The 20,166-nt window shown below is 39.6% G+C and overlaps 1 protein-coding gene across 1 annotated transcript in view; it reads right to left on the bottom strand.

Moving 5' to 3' along the window:
- ephb4a (eph receptor B4a) overlaps positions 1–20,166 on the bottom strand; it is a 68,576-nt gene that overhangs the window by 22,723 nt on the left and 25,687 nt on the right. The window contains exons 2-3 of the mRNA XM_041800849.1: positions 6,109–6,179; positions 2,319–2,600 (exon numbers count right to left, since the gene is read on the bottom strand). Of these exons, the coding sequence (XP_041656783.1) occupies positions 2,319–2,600; positions 6,109–6,179 (353 nt within the window). The remainder of the gene's footprint in view (positions 1–2,318; positions 2,601–6,108; positions 6,180–20,166) is intronic.

Below are 20,166 nucleotides of genomic sequence, written 5' to 3'. Positions count from 1 at the left end.
CGGTGCTGATTTGTTTTTACACTACCTCTGCCACTTTTATGCCACTTTTTCTATCGTCAAAGTTTTCTGGCAAGTTTTCTTACTTTCACGGTTCATGGAGAATGGAACAGTCTTCAAGAAAACAAAACGCTCCAGCAACACTTGTAGTTTAGAGACCAACTCTACTAGATCAGCAGCATCCAGGCCTGTACAGCCTAGCGGAGAGGGTTATTTTTCCTCCAAAAAGTGGACCTTAATTTTCTGGACTTTAATTTTAGCTTCAAATAGCATTGAGTTGCATGGAATAGTTTAAAATTCTGGGTGATTTTCACTTTAAACAGGGACACATTCATTAACTAACTTAAAAAGGACTTTAATTCCAGACCTTTGGCCATGGGATAAGGGGGATGGGGTGTCTTTCAAACCTTCCAAGCCCTCCCCCCACCAGCTACAGGCTAATGAAGGCCCCAAGCTGAAAAGCATTGCTCCAGTGCAACTGTTCTTTAAACTGAGAGCGTTGCTGGAGCTTTCTGTTCTTTTTAAACTGTTTCTCTTTTCACAAAATTTCCCTTAACATGATAACACTTCATTCTTAAAATGTTTTATGGGAGATCAGGTTCCTTGGAGAACAAAACTAAAATGATGAAAATAAAAATGCCACTTGATCTGGACTTAGACATTTTTATTTAAGAAGGCTATTAATGGGTGTGTAGTTGGTCTTTTAAAGGTTTGGAAGTATATAATACACTGTGCCTCATATAATAATACACCATACTTTTAAGTCACAGTCTGGCTGAAAACAGACAATATTATTAATTTTACACAGTACATTATGCAGTTTAGATACCTCTTATCACTAGGTCTATTTAAGAGATAAACTCCCAAATATAATATAAAAGAACATAAAATAATAATACAATGTATGTATTTGCTGTTTCATATAGCAGGTATTCTCAAACTCTTCAGCCTGAGACTCCCAAAACGACCCAGGACTCTCACTGTACCTGAAGGCAGTTGAAGCATAATGAACACAGCCATGCAAAGTCAAGAATAGTCCTGTGCAGACTTACAGTTCAAGGATTTTTTAAATGTTACTTTGATTTCAGCAGTAATCTCACCAAAAGGCCATGTTTTATTTTAACACTTAACTCATTTCATGCATATAAGTTTATAGAAATCAGAAAAATGTATAATTTTATATCATTTTAAAATATTTGTTGGGTTTGTTTTGGAAGGCATCTGGCGACATCCTCTCAGTGCTCTGCTACTCCCAAGGAGGTCCAAAAACCCATTGAGAACCTCTGTAATATAGGATCTACTTGTTTTTGTGTGTTGTAAAATAATCAGTGCAATCAATCAATCTTCTCTGCTGTTGATGCACATTTCAGAAATCAAGCCTTTTTTCAGTCATTTTAGGAAATACTGAGCAGAATGGTTTGTAAATAAATAAATTATAAACTATACATTGCATTCCTTTGATTCAATCCTGGACAGAAAAAAGGGACAAACAGAAATTCAACAGTTATTCATCCAAGCTGAGCATTACAAATTACATCAGGTGGAGAGATATTCATGGGTCTAATATCCTTTTTAAATTAGTACTGTTGGTCTAGAAAGCACTGAATATTTTAGGCCTTAAATACATTAGTGACCTTCTGTTACAGTACACAACCACTCAGACCACTCAGGTCATCTAATGCAGGTCTGCTCTCTGTGCCCAAAGCCAGAGCCACACATGGAAGAGCAGCATTTAGTTTTATGCTCTTTATGAAGTAATTATTCATTTAAATCAAGGTTGAAGACTTGCCAGTTTACGGCTGCCTGTTATTAAAGCTTTTAAATAAATCATATTAATATCATTTTAACTAGATGAGGCTGCCCCGTAATTTCACACCTGCACTTTAAAACAGTCTTTTATTGCATACTCTAGCTCATGTTGTTGCTGATCTTGTCTTTGGCTTTTAATGGTTTGTTTGAGTTACTTTTTAATGCCCTTTGCCCTTTTTCGTAATGCTTTGGAGGTCTTAAGAGAAGCACTTAGAGTCCCTGTAAAGTGATAAAAAAAAAATCTTTATTTTAAGGTTTGCTGTAGGACAGCGCAATGTGTTTTGAACCACAAGGCCAAATTTCAGTCATGAAAAAAATCTAAGTCTATAAAATTAAGCTTAAAAATAATGAAAAATTTGGCAGTTCTAAAATATAATTTAATGAAATTCATATCTGGATAGATCCCTTAACCAGAGCAACAAGGACCAAAATGTTAAAAATAATAAAAAATATATCTAAAGTAAACTTTTAGGACTGTTTTAAATTTAGCATGAAAGTGGGCGTGTCCATACCTTGATGTAGGGGTTCTCCATCCAGGGTGGGTAGGTATATGTGGCCTCGTCTGAGTCGGCCTGGTAGTAGTACAGGTTAAACGTCTCCTTACAGCTGCGGTGGTGGGTGCTCCTGGAAGAACACTCCATCATGGTGAAGCGCAGCTCCACGTAAACCTGAGACGCTCCCCGTCGCTGGATGAAGCCGCTGCGCAGCCAGTGGCTGGACGAGCTGTTCGTCTGCAGGATCTGATAAATCCTCACGCTGTTGTTCTCCTCGTCTAAACCGCTCACCTCCTCCCACTGAGAGAAAGAGAGGAACAAAGAAGACAGGTTTAAATAACATCTGACCCAGAAAACGTACACATATTTTTGTCAGACTGTTTGATTCTTCTGCTGGAGCCTTTAGATGATTTTTCACATAAAAGTCCTATTTGTTAAAACAGTGCTTCAGCTTTTGTTGGCTCTGTGCTGCTCTGCACCTGTCAGAGACCCGGGGGACAGATGTGGCCTGCAGTGGGTTGTGATCCAGTCCAAGTTTAAATCTGGGTTGTTAAATCACTCCTCCTGCTGAGTCGCTGCCAAGCTAGAGCAACTACAAGTCTCTCTTGTCAAACAGAGCACACGGTAACCCAGACAGACACAGCTCTCATCCTTCAACACACTTTCAGAGCGAAATACAAGAATACAGAGGGGATATCACAAATATGTATGAAGTGAAAACCTCTACAAAGAAATCTACATTTGTTGGGGAGCCAAAAGCAACAGAAAAAATCACTTTAATGTTTGACTTCTGAGTCAACAGCAAACATGTTCACCAACACCATGTTCCCAAGAGCGGGAAACAAGCCGCACATTTACATACCCAGGGCAGAATTTAGCAGATTTGCTGAACTTGAGGCTCAGAAATTCAGTTATGTAAATATGTAAATCTTTAAAAATCCATTTGCAGATGATGTGTTGAGTGAGGCAGAATACTGGTCTGAATGAATTACAGTGCAGCCGAGCACTGAGAGCCAGGTTTGAAGCTCTTCAGGGGAGAATTTCCCATTTTAATCCTTCAAAAATAAATACTATAGTATAGTGTTTGGCAGCACATACTTCTGCAAACAAAATGTTTTCTGCACAAAACATCCCGCAGGGCTCATCTAGATTTGACAAACCATGTTTAAGAAAATGTTTCAAATGTGTTAAGAATGCAGAGAGATTAATGTACATCAAGATGTGTGTTTACACATCATATAGGAGACATATACAGTCGTAGGTGTTTAAACTCAAGATACACTGAAAACATGTAGGATTGATTGTTTGATATGATTTATTGAGTATGTTGCTTCATTATTAATGTTGTTGTAGGATTTATGTGAGGCCAATCACAGTTTAAGAGGCTGCATGATTCATTTAGCATTCACATCAAAGACGGAATATTGGCAGCCTTATTTGGCAAATTAAAATGTGTAGTAAATGACTCTAATTTCACTCATGCTCTCTCTTTGATACAGACATATGTATTAGAGTTGTGTTAAAACATAAAAACACTGAGTTTTCATGTGGACATGAGGTTTTTTTAAAGTATCCTGTTTGTATTTATGCGTGCTTCATATTCCACTTTTATAAACTGACCTTATTGATTTACACTTATCCTACTCTAGCTACATTAAGAATCCAGATAAAACAGGGTCCTGTGACACATGTGAGCAAAAGTGTTTGGCCAAAACTGTTTATTCTGAAGTTCAGGTGTTTCAGTCAATGTGTATAAAACCAAGCACCAATGGCGTCTCCATTTACAAACATTTGCGATCCTAAATGTGCCGTTCTAAGAGCTCAGTGACTTAAAGCGTGGTCCTGTGATGGATGCCACCTTTGCAATAGGACAAAGCTTTGTCAAATTTCAGCCCAGCTGGATATTGATATTATTAGAAAGTGTAAGCGTTTAGGAACAACAGCAGCCTGGCTAAGAAGTGAAAGACCATGCAAAATCACCCAGGAGGGTCGACAACTGCGAAGGCGCATGGTGGGTAAAATTTGCCAACGCTCTGCTGAAGAGTTTTAGGTACAGGGATGGATTTCCATAGCCAAGCAGCTGCATGCATGCCTCATTGCGCCAAGTCCAATGCCAAGCGTTGGAGTGTTTGGAACAGGATGGGTACATGTAAATGCCACACCCTGAGTGTGATCAAACCCTGACTAGGACTCATAACTGGGGTATTTAAGTTCCTGTAAATGCATAAAAGATTGTGAGATGTAACATACCTTATGATACGACTAATCTGACACAAATAAGGGAAATTCAAATTGAGAAGACAAAACATATATTGTGATATTTAATTTTAACCAATATTACCAGTTATTCAATCTCAACATTTAAAAAAGATTACTGAAATCTACTGAAATCTAGAGAAACGTATAAAGAAATTTGATTCTTCTACACCTTAGCAGGAATGATGAGCATTAAAAATGCCTACTTAGAAATAACCATCTTCTTTCTGATTGCCTGGTTTGCTTTTGTAGGTCATAAAGAAAAATTATCATTTGATTTCATAATCAGGTAAAATCTCCCTGTAATTTCCACAGAGTTTGTGTCCACAGCATTCTGTCTGCAACATGGTTTTGCTCCAAATGATAGCGCCCACCCTCGCCCACTGTGTTCATTTCTGAAGCGGAGTACAGCTCAGCTGGATCATGAGATCACAAGTTCATGCAGTCAAGAAGAAACAACATACAAACAGCATGTTTCTTTACCTGCACTAGCCCAGCCCTACTTGAATGGGAGCAATCTGCTCCAGAAAACATGACGCTGCCAGAAGGCTTTGCTGACGGGCTTTGTGGAAATTGGGAGTTAGAAGACATTTTATTTGCCTTCAATTTTTTTTCCTGATAGCGAGTACATTTTAGTCATTTTCTTGAGATGTGGGGGAATTATCTGGTTGTCATGGATGTATAACAACATTATCCTTTGATAAACAAGTCCAGTTATTGAAAATAAAATGAAAGAACTTGTCTAAATATTGGCAATAAAATAATTTCAACAGAGGTTTATTATCAATGTTATAGCCTTATGTGGCTTCTGTTTTAAAACTGAACAAACAGAATTAATATCTGACTGTGTAAAGTTGCAGTGAGTGTCTGCAGTATGTCTATCAAACCTCTTCAGAGCTAAAAATAAAAAACATACATGAACCTTTTAAGTCTGTACGTTTTGAAGCAGACAGCTCACAGCGTCTCCCCACTGCTGCCTGTCACTGCCAACTAAAGTCACTGTTTAATACCCTTTAATGCTACCTTATAAAACACAATCCAACCTTATTTTTGACATGTGAAGCTTTTGATAAACAGATTCAGCTGATAAAAGCATTTGCAAACTATATAAAGCCTGTTGGCCTGCTTTCCTTTGCGTACTAATCAAAAGCACAGACATGCTTGTCGAGTATTTATGTCTGAATTTCTTCCAACGTTACTGTAACTGTTTCTTTTCAGCAAGTCGAGCAGTTTTGGTCACTGATTCCGCTGGCAGGAATACCAAAGCAACCAGCTGATCAAATTACAAATATGTCTTTTTCTGGCAGCCAGTGCTCAAATTGTGGGCAGCCTGTGACTTCAGCTCCAAGGTTGGTGGGATAAGTCAAAGCATCTGCTTTCAGTACACTTTGAATTCCACATTGACTCTGGCGTTTCCTTTAATCTGTCAGTTACCTGCCTTATAAGGACTTCTCTTAGAGCTAAAGTAACAGCTGGAAGCCAAGAAACCCCCTGGTGAGTGCACTTGTGTTTGTAATACAGATAACACAGAGGAGCAGACGGGGTCATGTACCTCAGGTTTGGTGTTTGAGTAGATGGTCCATCTGAGATCAGAAGTCTCGGTCTTTGTGTTCATCAGGACCTCTGTGAAAGAGATATAAAGTTACTCACAGCTGGAAACACAAGATACAACTATATGAGGCACATTTAGATTCAGAGACACATAAATGAGTTTAAAATAACAGAGAACATAATTCAACTCCCAAGCGGCTTGCCAAGTATCAGCTGTGGCTTACACTGGGATTAGGGTGGAAGATGGAGTTTCACCAGTCAATTACATCCACAGAAACATTCCCACTACCCCTAAAATTGTCTCTCCTCTCATGTTTGTTTTTACTCCCTTCTGTGGCGCTGACGTTTGCAGTGACACTGTGCCCGTGGCCACACTAAACCTGGTTAAACGCCTCTACAGGGACAAATAGTGAAACAAAAAGAATCGACCAGACCAACAAACACCAAGACATGCATGTGAACATTTAAGCCTTCCCAGTCACGATCTGTGATTATGATAGAATTGATTTTTTTGTAATCTTTCGAAGTCCAGGCTGCCAGCTCACAAACAATCTCAAGTGTTTTGCTGTGATTCAGTATCCTAATAAAATCTGGGTGACTTGGAGCGCGCCAGAACTTGACGCAGAGTTAGGCGAGGGCAAAGGGACTACTTTATTCCTCCAAGCTGTCTGAGCAGATCGTCTCAGCTGAATTGTGATGACTGTTTGTGCTGCCGGGATGAGGTTTTGTGTCACAGTCTGGCTTTAAGAGCCCAGCATGTTCTCCGCAGACACTCATCTCAAGGGTGAGACGGTTTGGTTTACACAATAAACTGGATTTAATGCGTCTCTGATCAAGGAGAGCACCTGCGCGGAGACGGATGCTGGAGGAAATGGGACTTTCAGAGTGAGTTTATCATTGGGGTTATTAAGATGTTTTGTTGAATTAGGATCCCAATATAAGGGTCAGCAGTAAACTTTGTCATCCCAATAATCCCACTAAAACACACTTTACACACACAAATACACTACTACATCTTCCACAAGCTTAACAATCAGGCATTTCCTGTTTTCTTTCTTACTTGAATTCTTCCCCCTTATACTTTTCATCAATCCAGTGTTTTCTTAATGTAAGTAAAAACTACTTTATAATTAATAAAATGTTGTCTAAGATGCATTTCAATGAGACTTTAGGATTATTCTTGTTTTATTATGACTCACAAGAACGCTGATATAAAAAATCTCATCTCTACATCGCAGATGAGACCAAAGCCTTTTTTCTCAGCTGTTACACATGTGCTGTTTCCACCTCCTACTAGCTTCAACATGTTTGATTATTGTCCAAAACATCTGCTCTGACTATATATCTGTCAAAATGAAGTCTAATTTTATGCACCGATAAAGTGATTCCATCTGTATTTATTCATCTGAAAGGATCAAATAGCCTTTTAAAGTGCTTTGTATAATGGCTTTTCCCATTCATCATGTCCTAACATTTTCAGACTGAACTGTCAACCTTTCTCTCCTGTAATGTCCAAAACACCTCAGATAGAAATAATTTCTCATTATCTTTTGAAGCATTTATTTATTGGACTCTAAATTTTAAAATGTTATTAGATTTTCCTCCATATAACATCAATCCCTTCGATCATTTCTTCTTATCAAACACGTTTACCTGTATAAGCCCACTGACATTGTTTATTGTCTTGTTTTTCTGTGCTGAAGCTGATTGTCAGTGTCACACTTTGAGTAGCGAGATGTGTAGCCCCCGGCAAATAACAGCACACAGGGTGTGAGGACACACTTAGCGACCAGGTGTGAGATTGTAAACATGAACCCTTCAGGAAGTGTGAGGAGGGTTCAGTGTTAATGTTGTGCTAACAGCCACTCACACATTAACACTTCATGGTGGGATATTTAAAACCCTGTTAGGCCTCATCCTCAATGTAAAACACACAGAGGTGTGATAGTGGAACAGTGTTATTCTGCACTTAATCCAGCTTTAGAGGTGGTAGCATACAATATATGGACAAAAGTATTCAGACGCCTAACCGTTACACCAATATCAGCAAGTATGACTAAACCCCACCCATAGCTAACGCCTCATTCTCTAAATTATGCTGACTGGTCCAAACAGCATGCTTTCCAGCAGTGTTAACTAATTCCATGGTCATCAACACGATGAGCACCATGCACACGCATTCACACACTGATGGCGGAGATCGCTGTGTTAAGTGGCTCCAAACCCATTCATGCATTGGATTGGCATTCACACATCACTGATGCAGCAGTCCTAAATTGCATATATTATAAGTAATAAGCCAACCTTGCAACAACCATCTCTACTGCTGAGCCACTGCCACATGCACCCTTACACAAAGCTATTATCCCCAAATTGGGCCTAAAATCATCTGGGGTGTATCTTGTCTAAACATGATTAAACTAAATTCTTAACAGCAATGTAGGCCTTATTTTTGTGTATCTTGAAATATCTTGAAATAAGACGTTTATCAGGATGTTTTGTGAAGGTAGTTCATAGTAAGAGATAGATTTTCCCCCCTAGAAATACGATACAAACTCTTGCTTAGACTTGAGTTTTTTTTAGTGTTTTATGGGAATTTATGTAGAAATAGAGCTATGTTGAATACTTGATTCAATCATTATCATTATCCACTGTAAGTTGGCTGACAATCAGCAGTATTGTTTCTGAAAAAAAAGTAAATTTACCACAAAATTATGAAAAAAGTTCAGCTCTTAAACATGAAACAACCAGTTTTCTCTAGGTTCAAATGTTATTCAGTTACTTATTTAGTCCATAAGCTTCTGATAGTATCATTATTACTCCTGTTAGGCTGATAAGTCTTGCTGCAGATATCATGAAAGTACATCCTTGCAATATAATCCTGTAATTGGTTATATAGAACCTGAAGAGACTGTAGAGTTTCCTATCCAGCACAGTAAAAAAGCAACATAACAAAGACATAAAGGCTGCAGAGTCTCCTCGTGCTCCATGAATAAATCTTACACAACACTGTTCCTCACAAACACTTGTAGTATTTGACAAAAATAACCAAAACGCCCACAGTTACTAATCTCTGTGATCCTGTGTAAAGAGAGAGGCAATCACATCCACCACTTACATACCAGCCCACATCCCAATAAAATACACATGAAGGCTCAAAGAACCTCTCATCTGACTCGCGCTTCCTACTGAGATGAAATGTTAGTTGAAGCCGTCCAGAGACAGACACCAACGTTCGACACTAATGAACGTTAAAACGCTGCTTTAAGATCCTGCAGACAAATGTGGTCTCTTCAGGATAGACTTTGTTTTTGTTCCTTCTGAAGCTGTATTCCCTCAGTAAAATAAAAAAAAGAAAACATGTATCATTGCAACACAGAAACACATGAATCCAATATAATTAACAGTGAGAGAACAAGTGTTTCGAGTGCAAGACATCTGGTGTCATCTACAAATATCTGAGTCTTTATATCCTCGTTTTCTGTAATGAATTTCAGTGATGTCTCTATCAGGCTTGTGCTAATTTAATGCATCTCCTCATTGAACAACCCCCACACACAAACACACGACAGCACACGTTAACACACAAAATACATCCTTCTCTCAAACCCACTCTCACTGCAGTACCGCCAAAATGACTTTAATCCATCCCCTCGCAGTGTCATTTTGTGGTCCCCACCGTCTGTGTGACCTGTCTCCTGCTCAGCATATGAAATTGGCGACCTGACATGGGTAATTCTCAGGGATGCATATGCAGCAGCTCCGTCCTTGTATCACACTGAGAGGTAAATGTGACTTCAAATCAGCCTCTTCTTTCCCTCAATTTACCTGAACCTCTCCTTTACAATCATCCTCTCCACATTTTTAACTGTTAGGCAACTTACTTGGCACGACACTTCTCTCAGTTTGGAAATATTACTTTTTTTCTGTCTGCTTGTTTCCATGTTTGAAATCATATCGAAGTAAATGCAACCATTACAGGGCAATGTGTCAAGAAACATAATTAGAGAAACCGTATCTGTATTAAGTGATATCAGTAGCTGACCTGTCGAATTGTGCACACACAAAAAATATCAAGCAGATATTCTTATGTATAAAATTGTTTCTATTAACTATTTGTCAGCTGCCTACCAGTTACAAACAAAACAGAATGTCCCAAAACATCAACCTTTTTAACTGACTGAACAAAAATACATATATGCCTAAATATTCACCCCCTTTAAAGTGAAAGACCTTATTCAACAGAGGTCCAGTCAATTGGTGGTAGTAGTCTCACAATTAGTGAAATGGGGATCACCTCAGTTGATTGGAGTATAAAGACACCTGTGACTGGAAGGTCCAGTCACTGGTTAACCAGCATTCCTGGCTACCATTAAACCATTAAAACAAAAGAACAATCCAAGCAACTCAGAGAAAAGGTGAAGGAAAAGTATTCCTGGCTACTATTGCTCCATGAAGACAATAAGAACACTCCAGCTAATCAGAGAAAAGGTGAAGGAAAAGTATTCATGGCCACCATTACACCATGAAAACAAACAGAACACACCAACCAACTCAGTGTAAAGGTGAAGGGAAAGTACTCCTAGCTACCATTACACCATGAAGACAATGGAACACTCAAAACAATTCAGAGAAAAAAGGAAGGAAAAGTAAACCCGGCTACCGTTACATCATGAAGACAAAAACAACACTCCAACCAACTCAGCAAAAAGGTGAAGGGAAATTACTCCTTGCTACCATTACTCCATGAAGACAAAAACAACACTCCAACCAACTCAGCAAAAAGGTGAAGGGAAATTACTCCTTGCTACCATTACTCCATGAAAACAAAAACAACACTCCAAGTAACTCAGATAAAAGGTGAAGAAAATGTATTCCTGGCTGCCGTTATACCATGAAGACAAAAGAACACTCCAAGTAACTCAGAAAAAAGATGAAGGAAAAGTATTCCTGGCTGCCATTATGCCATGAAGACAAAAGAACACTCCAAGTAATTCAGAGAAAAGACGAAGGTAAAGTAGAAACCAGGGGATGGATAAGCTTCAGCAGCTGAGATGGGAGAGACTCTGCACACAACAACTGTTGCCCGGGTTCTTCACTATTCAAAGCTTTATTGGAGAATGACAAAGAGAAGGCCGCTGTTGAAGAAAACTCAGATTAAACATCAAGTAGAGTTTGCCAAAAAGCATGTCGTAAAGACTCCATAGTCAAGTGGAAGAAAGTACTTTTGACTGATGAGACCAAATTGGTGCTTTTTGGCCATTAAAATGCACCATCCCCACTGTAAAGCACGGTGGTGGCAGCATCACACTGTGGGGGAGCTTCTTGGTGGCCCTGGAAGGCTTGTGAAGGCAGAGGGTAAAATGAATGCCGCAAAATATAAGAAAAGGGCAATCTCAAAGGAGGAACTATGGCTTGGAAGAAGATCTAATTTCCAGGTGGTCCAATGGTTTAAAGACAACAAGATTAATGTTCTGAAGCAGTCAAGTCAAAGCCCAGACCTTTATTACATATTTCTATTTAAATGAAATTACTTTGTAGAAATCAGTTCAGTTCAAGGCACTGTACATTTATGTATGTTATATGAACAACATGTTGACAACTACGTTAGTAAGCTAACATACTTTTAAGCAATTTAACACAGATTTTTCAAGTGGATAACTGAGCAGTTGCAGTTTAACTGATCAGATTGGTGACTAGAAGCATTTTCTGATATTTTGATTACACATTTTTTTTAATAAAATTGTCTGATAATGACAATTTGCTGATCATTTGGAGTATTCCTAGTGGTTAATGCTTCTGAGAGGCAGCTACAATATAAAATAATATTTTCTAATCTTTGGAAGACTAAATCAATGCAGTTTCATGGTTGTTTCCTTGCTCCTCATCTTCCCTCATATTTTATCTCTTCTTTCAGGACACATCCACTCTCCCACCTCAACAATGCTCTGAAAGCTGAAAGTTGGTTCATTCTGCTGTGTTTACTTCAAAAAGCTGCAGACTAACTAGTCATGATGTCTTCTGTACAATAGGTTGTTTGATTTATCCAAATACCATAAAAATGTCAATTTTTAAAATCATTTAGAACTTGAATTTCAGCTGGATTCTCTATCCTGATTATTCTATTGCCAAGCCACACACACATCTCATGCTGTTCCAGTGTAAAACCACAGAAGCGCAGCAGCATTATGACAACAATCTGAGGCCATAAAAAGGAAAGAAAGACGAGAAGAGGAAAAGAGGAGAGAGGTGGAGGAGCTGGAGGATAATTGGGTGACAAAGTGCAGGTCGGTGCTTTCCCCGCTTTCAGTCTACCACGAGTTGACTCCAACGTAATTTTAAAAATCACCTTTATAACACTAAGGCTGCAGTTAAGAGGCCGGCCCATCTCCACCTCTCATCTGCACACCTGCCTCAGCTTCACATGGAGAAACGCACACACAGCGCTCATACACACACAGCCGGCGGCATGGTAATCACTGTTTATCTCTGCTCTATCATTAAGCTTTATGAGACAGGATGCATGAGCAGGAGTGTTTCAATGAGATGGTGAGTGTTTGCTATTATGTGCTTGCACAGCCTTGCCTTTCACTGAGGTATATTCAGACTTAAGCTCTGAGAGGAAGCTGCAGTTTCCCCTTCACTCTTACAAAAGCGGCGGTGGCGGCCACCCACAGCCGGAAAATTGCCCCCAGTGCAAGAAAAATGTAGAAACAATGAACAGTCGTCATCTGCCCCCATATAACACCCAAAACAAACAATTGTACAGTAATTACAGTACAATCAGCAACTTTGGGAGAAACTGGAGAAGTCTAAACTGATACTGAGGCTGCAGAAAAGACAACAGTCAGCGCTGGAAAAATAATTTTGGAGAAAAGGATTAAAAATGTTGACATGCAGAAGTTGATGACTAACTTTTCTATTGACAGACTAAGAGGCAGCAGCGATATATATTCAGAAGGGGGAAACAAATCTTCATTTTTAAGGACAAACAATGCTGTTCTTAATATCACTGTGTAATCTGTTTCATATCTGCAGCACCAAGTGTGTGTAGAGTTTCATTTTGTCTTTATCATGCCGGCGATAGCTGAGGCCAGTGGTATTATGTCTTCGGTTGCCCGTTCGTCCTCTGTCCCAGCTATTCTTGTGAATGCGTTATCTCAAGAACGCTTGGAGGGATTTTCCTCTAACTTTGCACAAATGTCCACTATGGCTCAAGGATTTACTCATCAGACTCCCGGGACCTCATGTTTATCCCTGCTTATGAATGAGATAGCTCAAGGATGCTCTAAGGGATTTTCTTTAAAATTTGCACAAATGTCAACTATCTCAGCCACGAACTGATGAGATGTTGGAGGTCCAAGGTTGAGGTTATTGGTCCTCTAACAAATCCTGTACTTTTTCTACAAACCACACTCCCACAGAAACCAGACCTTCCTCTTCATACATTGTTATTTCACTGGCTGCTAATAGCATACCTCACAGAGGTTCATAAGCACAGGACTATAGCTCTACTTACAGCTCTCTTTTTCCTTCTGTTAGCTATAATTGGTTTATTCTTATTATGTCTTTGTTGTTATTGATTTATAATATGCAAGTTTAGTTTCAGAGTTGTGCAATCAGTGTTTTTGAGTGTTCAGTTTCTATTAAAATGCAAACACTGTAATCAACCATACAAACACGTTAGACTCCCAATCGTGACACAATTTGGTAAAGGTCACCCCCCCATTGTCTCTCTGTATTTCCTGTCTCTTTTCAGATTTCTTACGACAAAAATCTCCCTAAACATAACAACAAATAAATTCCCTGAGAATGTAAGGATGAGCTGCATGTGTAAGGGCATTTTTTTAATCCTGACTTAACCTGGACTTTTTCAAGTAGCCTCTCTAGTAAACTTTGAAGTCAGGGTGGGATGATGTGTGAGCACAGTAGGTAAAAGTGGGGATGCAAAATACTGGACTTTTGCCGTTATCTAATACAGATCTATATTCATAAATTAATTTTAGCCGATAGCGATATTGATACAAATATAAAGCTGTAGTTCAGACCTAAAACTTTGGTCTTTAAAAACACAATTTAGAGTTTAAAGATGACCAAAGAAACAAACTTCAGTCCTTAAAATAAACTTTAAAATTTAAGAAGTGGAGCACCAAGCAGGTGGCCCAGGTTTTAAGTCTGACTTGGGGTGCTTTTCCTGCACGTCACCCCCCACTCTCTGTCCCCGATTTCCACTGCCCAATCCTCTTCAAATAGAAGCAAATAAAAAAAGAAGTCCAAAAATAAACTAGAAAATTTAATTATTGGGCAAAAACAATACAACTCTGTCATCATTGCCTCAGACTCTGCTTCGTCTAACACCTTGGATATCCTGTGTATGCTTTTATTTTGATAGGATACTGTAAAGAGTTGCAAACTACGAGGAGAGAGTCAGGAATGACATGCAGGAAAGGAGCCACAGGCTGGATTTGAAAGTGGGTCTGCTGCTTCAAGTGCATCAGTCTCTGAACATCGGAGGGCATTATGAAGAGACTGCCAGCAAGCCCGCAATGTCATTTTTGCACCACACCCTGTCTACTTAAATCTGCCTCCCTCCTGTACAACAGAGAAAACTTCACAGCTTAAGGGACATAAAACAACTTCCACCCAATGCACTAAAATACAGTTGTATTTGAAAGATGTCTATTTCAGATATTTTGGAGTATCCCTCATGCCATCACAGACCTATTCGGCCGATTGGTGCACATATCGATACGGCTATGGCTCCAAATCTTTAAAAGTTATCACCCAAGCCTCTCATCAAAACATCTGATTCTTCTATTTTGGAGGGCTTTGAGTGTGTTGAACATGCATCTCTCTTTTCTAGCATGGTTTAACCTATAATCATTAAATCCTGATGGAAAAGCTTTAAAGGAGAAGGTAAGAGTTTGCTGAATTAAAAGCAGACAACAATAGCTGGTGTTGTTTGCAGTTTTCTTTGAAATGTAAAACTTGACCCTGTATTTTTCACTTTAAGTGTGTGTGTGTGTGTGTGTGTGTGTGTTTGGGAGGGGGGGGCTTAACAGCAAACACGACACCCTCATTTTCTATACAGCCGTCTGCAGGCTTTCACCACTGACCACAAACCTGAGAGCAGGAACCACGTTTCACCGTTCTCCAATTTTGTGGTCATCTCTTGCCGCATGCCCTTTCTCATCCTATTTTCCACTCTTGCGCTGTGGCTCTGGAGTTTGATAGGGAAATTACAGGCCTGCGAACATTTGCCCTGCTTTGGCTACAATTAGAGCTCATTTTAATTAAAGAAACAGAGTACCAATTACCCTTGCACACCTAGAGACATGGAGACAGAGGGGAAGATCAGGGAGGATGGAAAAATGTAGGGGAGAGGACTAATGTTTAAAAACTAGATCAGTGATGACATTTTATATGGTGTTTCTTTTCCATGAAGATATTTAATCAATAAAAGGCACAAACACGTAATAAATCATTGACTTCTGCACACAGGAATCACATCTGCTTTTATAATATTTGTTCAGTGGTTTGGGACTCAAAATCGCCACAGTTCAGGCTCCATATGAATGTTCGTCCTTTGTTTGGAGTAGAAAAATAATTTGTTGATAACGGAGTTATTATCCTCCAGGTAGAACTCAAGACCTCGCTCATGGTTCAGGGGATCCAGCTAGCATGTGGTTTGAATTTAGCTAAGCCAGGATCCTGAAAACAGGCGACTTGTGGGAAGTTCTGAGCCTCGGGAAATGTGATACCTTCATGTTTCACATTCAGGTCAAAGAAAGAGAAGAGAAGATTTGGATGAAAGTGTTGATAACAGTGTTACATCTGTGCATAGTTAGCCTAGCTTAGCATTAAGACTGGGAACAGAGAGAAACAGCATCAGAGTCGTTCGAAAGATAGAAAATAAAAATCAAACCCCACTGGCAGACAATTAGACATGTTAAAGCTTGTTAAAGTTCAAACATTTCCTGATGTTATTAATGAACAAGCCATTAAAATAATTTCTTTCTAATTTGCCCTCAGTTGCCCCTTTCACACATGCACCACCTTCCTGACATTTCCTGCTTGGATGAGTTGCATGTGCAAACACAAACAGCTGAATTTTTCACCGGTTTTGTCCTCTTGCAAATTCCCACTGAAAGTCCAGGAGAGCCAGGGTGTGAATACATCAAATTATGCAGCAAAATGTTGTTTTAAAATAATTTTCAAAACACCAGCAACATCCTTAATTGTATTTACATTTATGTGTGGCTCAGAGGATGAAATTGGCTCACACTGCACAAATATAACTTTTGTTCTTTGAAAGAAAGCTCTACTCATTAACTTCAACTTGTGGTAATTCATAAGATGAGTCATGACATACTGTTCGTGGGGAGCAGATGGCCTAGTGGTTTAAAGCCCACTAGGCCACCATCCCCATATACGTGAGTGGCCCGCGTTCGAATTCAGCCTGTGACCCTCTCCCGTACATCTCTCCCCACTCTATCTGCCCACAACTGTCCTCCTCCATCAAATAAAAGCACAAAAGCCCAATATAAATCTTTCAAAAAAATCTAATGAAAGAAAAAATAAACAGACTGTTCATTGACTTGATTCTAATGACCTAGTGGTTTAAGGTGGGCCCCATTTACAGGGTGGCCCGGGTTCAAATCCAGCCTATGGCCCTTTCCCGCATGTCTCTCCCCACTGTCCTCCTTTATCAAATATTCCATCCATCCATCCATCCATCAATTTTCTATACTGCTTATCCTGTTGGGGGTTGTGGGGGGGCTGGAGCCTATCCCAGCTCCTTTATCAAACTAATAAAAGGCACATAAAGCCCAAAATAAATCTTTAAAAAAATGAAAGAGAAAAAAACAGACAGTCAGTTGACTTAATTTTTTTTTCCTTTTGTTTTTTAGATTTATTTTTGGGCCTTTTGGACCTTTGTTCGAACCCAGGCCGCCCGCGTACATGGGGCGTGCTTTAAACCACTCAACCATCTGCACGCCCCTGTTGACTTGATTCTGATGAATTCCAACAGTTATATCAAAGTGTGGTTGTATTCCCATCTCATTCAAAACCATGCCAGAGTGAGACCACCTCCCAAAGCGCAGTTTGTTTACATTCACACTGCCCAAAACAAACAGGAATTTGGGATGAAGTGTACTCGGATCCCAATGTGAAAGCACCCTTAAACAAATGCATCGGTGCATTACAACCATGGATGTTAATGCAAAGTATAATCCAGGCCTCTGCTGCTTTGTGCACCATCTTGATTTGGAGATAACACTGGGATTCTGCATCAGAGCTCTAACAACACTCTGTTCTCATTAGTCCTTACGCATTGCACCCACAACAGCATAACACTGGGGTCCCAAATGTGTGGGATCACATTGCATTACGGCATAGCATTAGTGCACCAGACACTGCTCGTAAACCCACAGCTTGATCTACACAGACACTCAGACAGGCACAGGGCTGTTCCACCCTGCTGGCTCTGACGTTACACATTGACAGCTCGCCCCCCTATAACTCCTCTGTTTCTACCTCTAATGGCAGATCATCAGCGTCGCCTCTCTATTCCTCCTCTGTGTGTTACACATTGCAGACAAGCTTAACAGGAGTGTAAATATCCTGGTTTAAACTGGTAATATGTTAGTGCCAATAAACATTACACAGTGACTTCCCTGGCATCCTTTTTACGTCATGCACGGCCTCCTCAAGATACGCCCACCTTTCAAAGTTATGAGGGAAATGAGCTAAAGGAGAGGACAAGGGGTGGACTACACTGGAATTTTGCAAGAAAATGCTAGGATTTCAAAAGTGGAAGGGGGTTAAACAACCATGAGTGTATTTTAAAGTATTGTCAGGAATGTTAAACAGCTTTCCATTATAAATTTACATTAAATCAGTGTGACTATCATTTATAGATGGCTAACCACTGCTATAATGAATGCACATTTACCTTATTTTGATGGATTTAACCTGCTTGAAGAGTGTATTCAGCTCAATAAATTCCTTCTGAAATTATTCAAAAGTTCATTAAAGCTAGAAGTTTTTTTTCTCAGGTATAACTGAGCAAAAATATTGCAAAGAAGAGCTGATTAATCTTCAAATGCTTATCATCATTGGCCTTGGCACTTAGGTTTTCTAACATATAGCACATAAAAACTTGAAATGAAAAGAAACGGTGATTTTCCTTCACGTGTCTGGCCTTGTTTTTCACAGTGTAGGTTATTGTGTGCACGTGAACGTGGAAACTTATGCCCTCAGTTTGTGTGTGCGTAAAAAGTGTTTGTGTGTCTTTGACAGAGTTGTGTCTAGGGAGATTAGGCCTCGGCTTCCAGTAGTTCTTGTTCCCTTCCTGTCTCCTGGTTTTGGTGGTGGGGGCCGGGCCGCTGACACACACACATCACTCACAGGCACGTCGCCGACTCAGCTCCACACTGTTTAACTGCTGTATAACAAAAGGAGGCACATGTGGCTCAGCTCGAAGACTTTAGGGAGGTGCATGAAAGGAGCAGAGAGAAGGTGTTAATGTTTGACACTTTTTTACTTCTCCACCGTCTCTTTTGTGTCAGTGAAGATGCATATCAATACGCGGCCTGTGTTTGGTTTCAGTCCCAGGACAGGACGTGACCCAGTTAGAGAGGAAGCTTCAAACTGGACAGAAACCAGAGATGCTTCCAGAGAGGATCGACACTGCAGAGAGGGAGCCAGGATTTAGTGCAGGTTTAAGATGTGTGACCTCTGAATGGTTTGGCTTAAGTTTACCTGGTCGTCAGAGGTTCACCAGACGCAATCATAACATCAATCACTCGCCGTGTTTTCACCGATCACACCCAGGGTTCACACGCCGGTCACAGGACTTTTCTGCTTAAGCTGGGAACAGATTTACAACAACACTGACTACTTCATTGATTTCTTGCTGTTTTTTTAACTGAACATATGTTCCCTTTTCTTGGGCAAAACGCCTTTATAATCTTTTCTATCTTTGGAGCAGAGTTTAATATGAATGCGCACCATTTTCACATTTTGTTTCTATGTCTTATCTTTAATGGCTTGAGTTCCTTGACGAAAAGAGTTCTCCTGTCTAATATCCTTTCACTTATTAATTCGACCTCTATGCTCATTATTTTGCACTGAAAACACCACCGTCTATTCCTTTGAAAGCAAAAAACTAAAGGCGAGGGTTTATTTTTTAACGCCTCTTAGTTAGACATTTGCTAATTCTTGAATTCAGTTGTGACAATTTGGGGGCCCACTTTTCAACACCATAATTAAGAATGTTTTGATTTTGTTTTGAGATGGAGCCTTGTGAAAAAATGCCCATAGGGCACTGGTAGCTTAGTGGTTATGTCCACATTAATTGTAAAAAAGCTGTCATTCTCGAAGTGGGCCACGTGAGTTTTAATCCGGGCTGTGGCTCCATTCCTGCATATCATTCCACACTAATTTACAAATTTGGTCCATTTTGGTAAATTTTCTCCTTATATTGGTTATCTTGTGCCTGCTGATACATCTAGACTACATATCTTGTATCATTCTTGCTGTGTACAAATGCTCAGTGTTTGTCTGATACTGTTTACTGCTGCTGTCTTGGCCAGGACACTCTTAAACAAAGAGATATTGAATCCCAATGAGGTTTTCCTGGTTAAATAAAGATTAAATAAATTCCTAACTCCCTCTCCACACTTTCCGACTCTATTCACTGTCTGATATAAAGGCTTAAATGGCAGTGGCATAAATGCATAAATGCCAAAAAATCAGAACTAAAGGAGTGAAAAGTGCACACACTACTCGATACCTAACGGTTCACAGAGGTCACAGTTCGATTCGTACCTAGGTTTTAGGGCATGGAGTTAGTTTATCAATAAAAAAGAAAAAGAAAGTCACAGATTTATACGTCTAGATTTCTCTTATTTCTTATTGTCGACTAATAATAGTGCACATTACAATTTGTTCCATCTGGTGTCATTTAGAATTACCTGTGATGGTTGGTACAACTTGTGGTGTATTTATAAACATGACACAAAAAAGAGGAAGAAAAAAAATATCTGAAAGATAA

The sequence above is a fragment of the Cheilinus undulatus genome, linkage group 12 (genome assembly GCF_018320785.1).
Source record: "Cheilinus undulatus linkage group 12, ASM1832078v1, whole genome shotgun sequence".
Classification (NCBI taxonomy): domain Eukaryota; kingdom Metazoa; phylum Chordata; class Actinopteri; order Labriformes; family Labridae; genus Cheilinus; species Cheilinus undulatus.
Note: the sequence above shows the minus strand (reverse complement) of the source record. Positions and strands in the feature narration are given on the sequence as shown.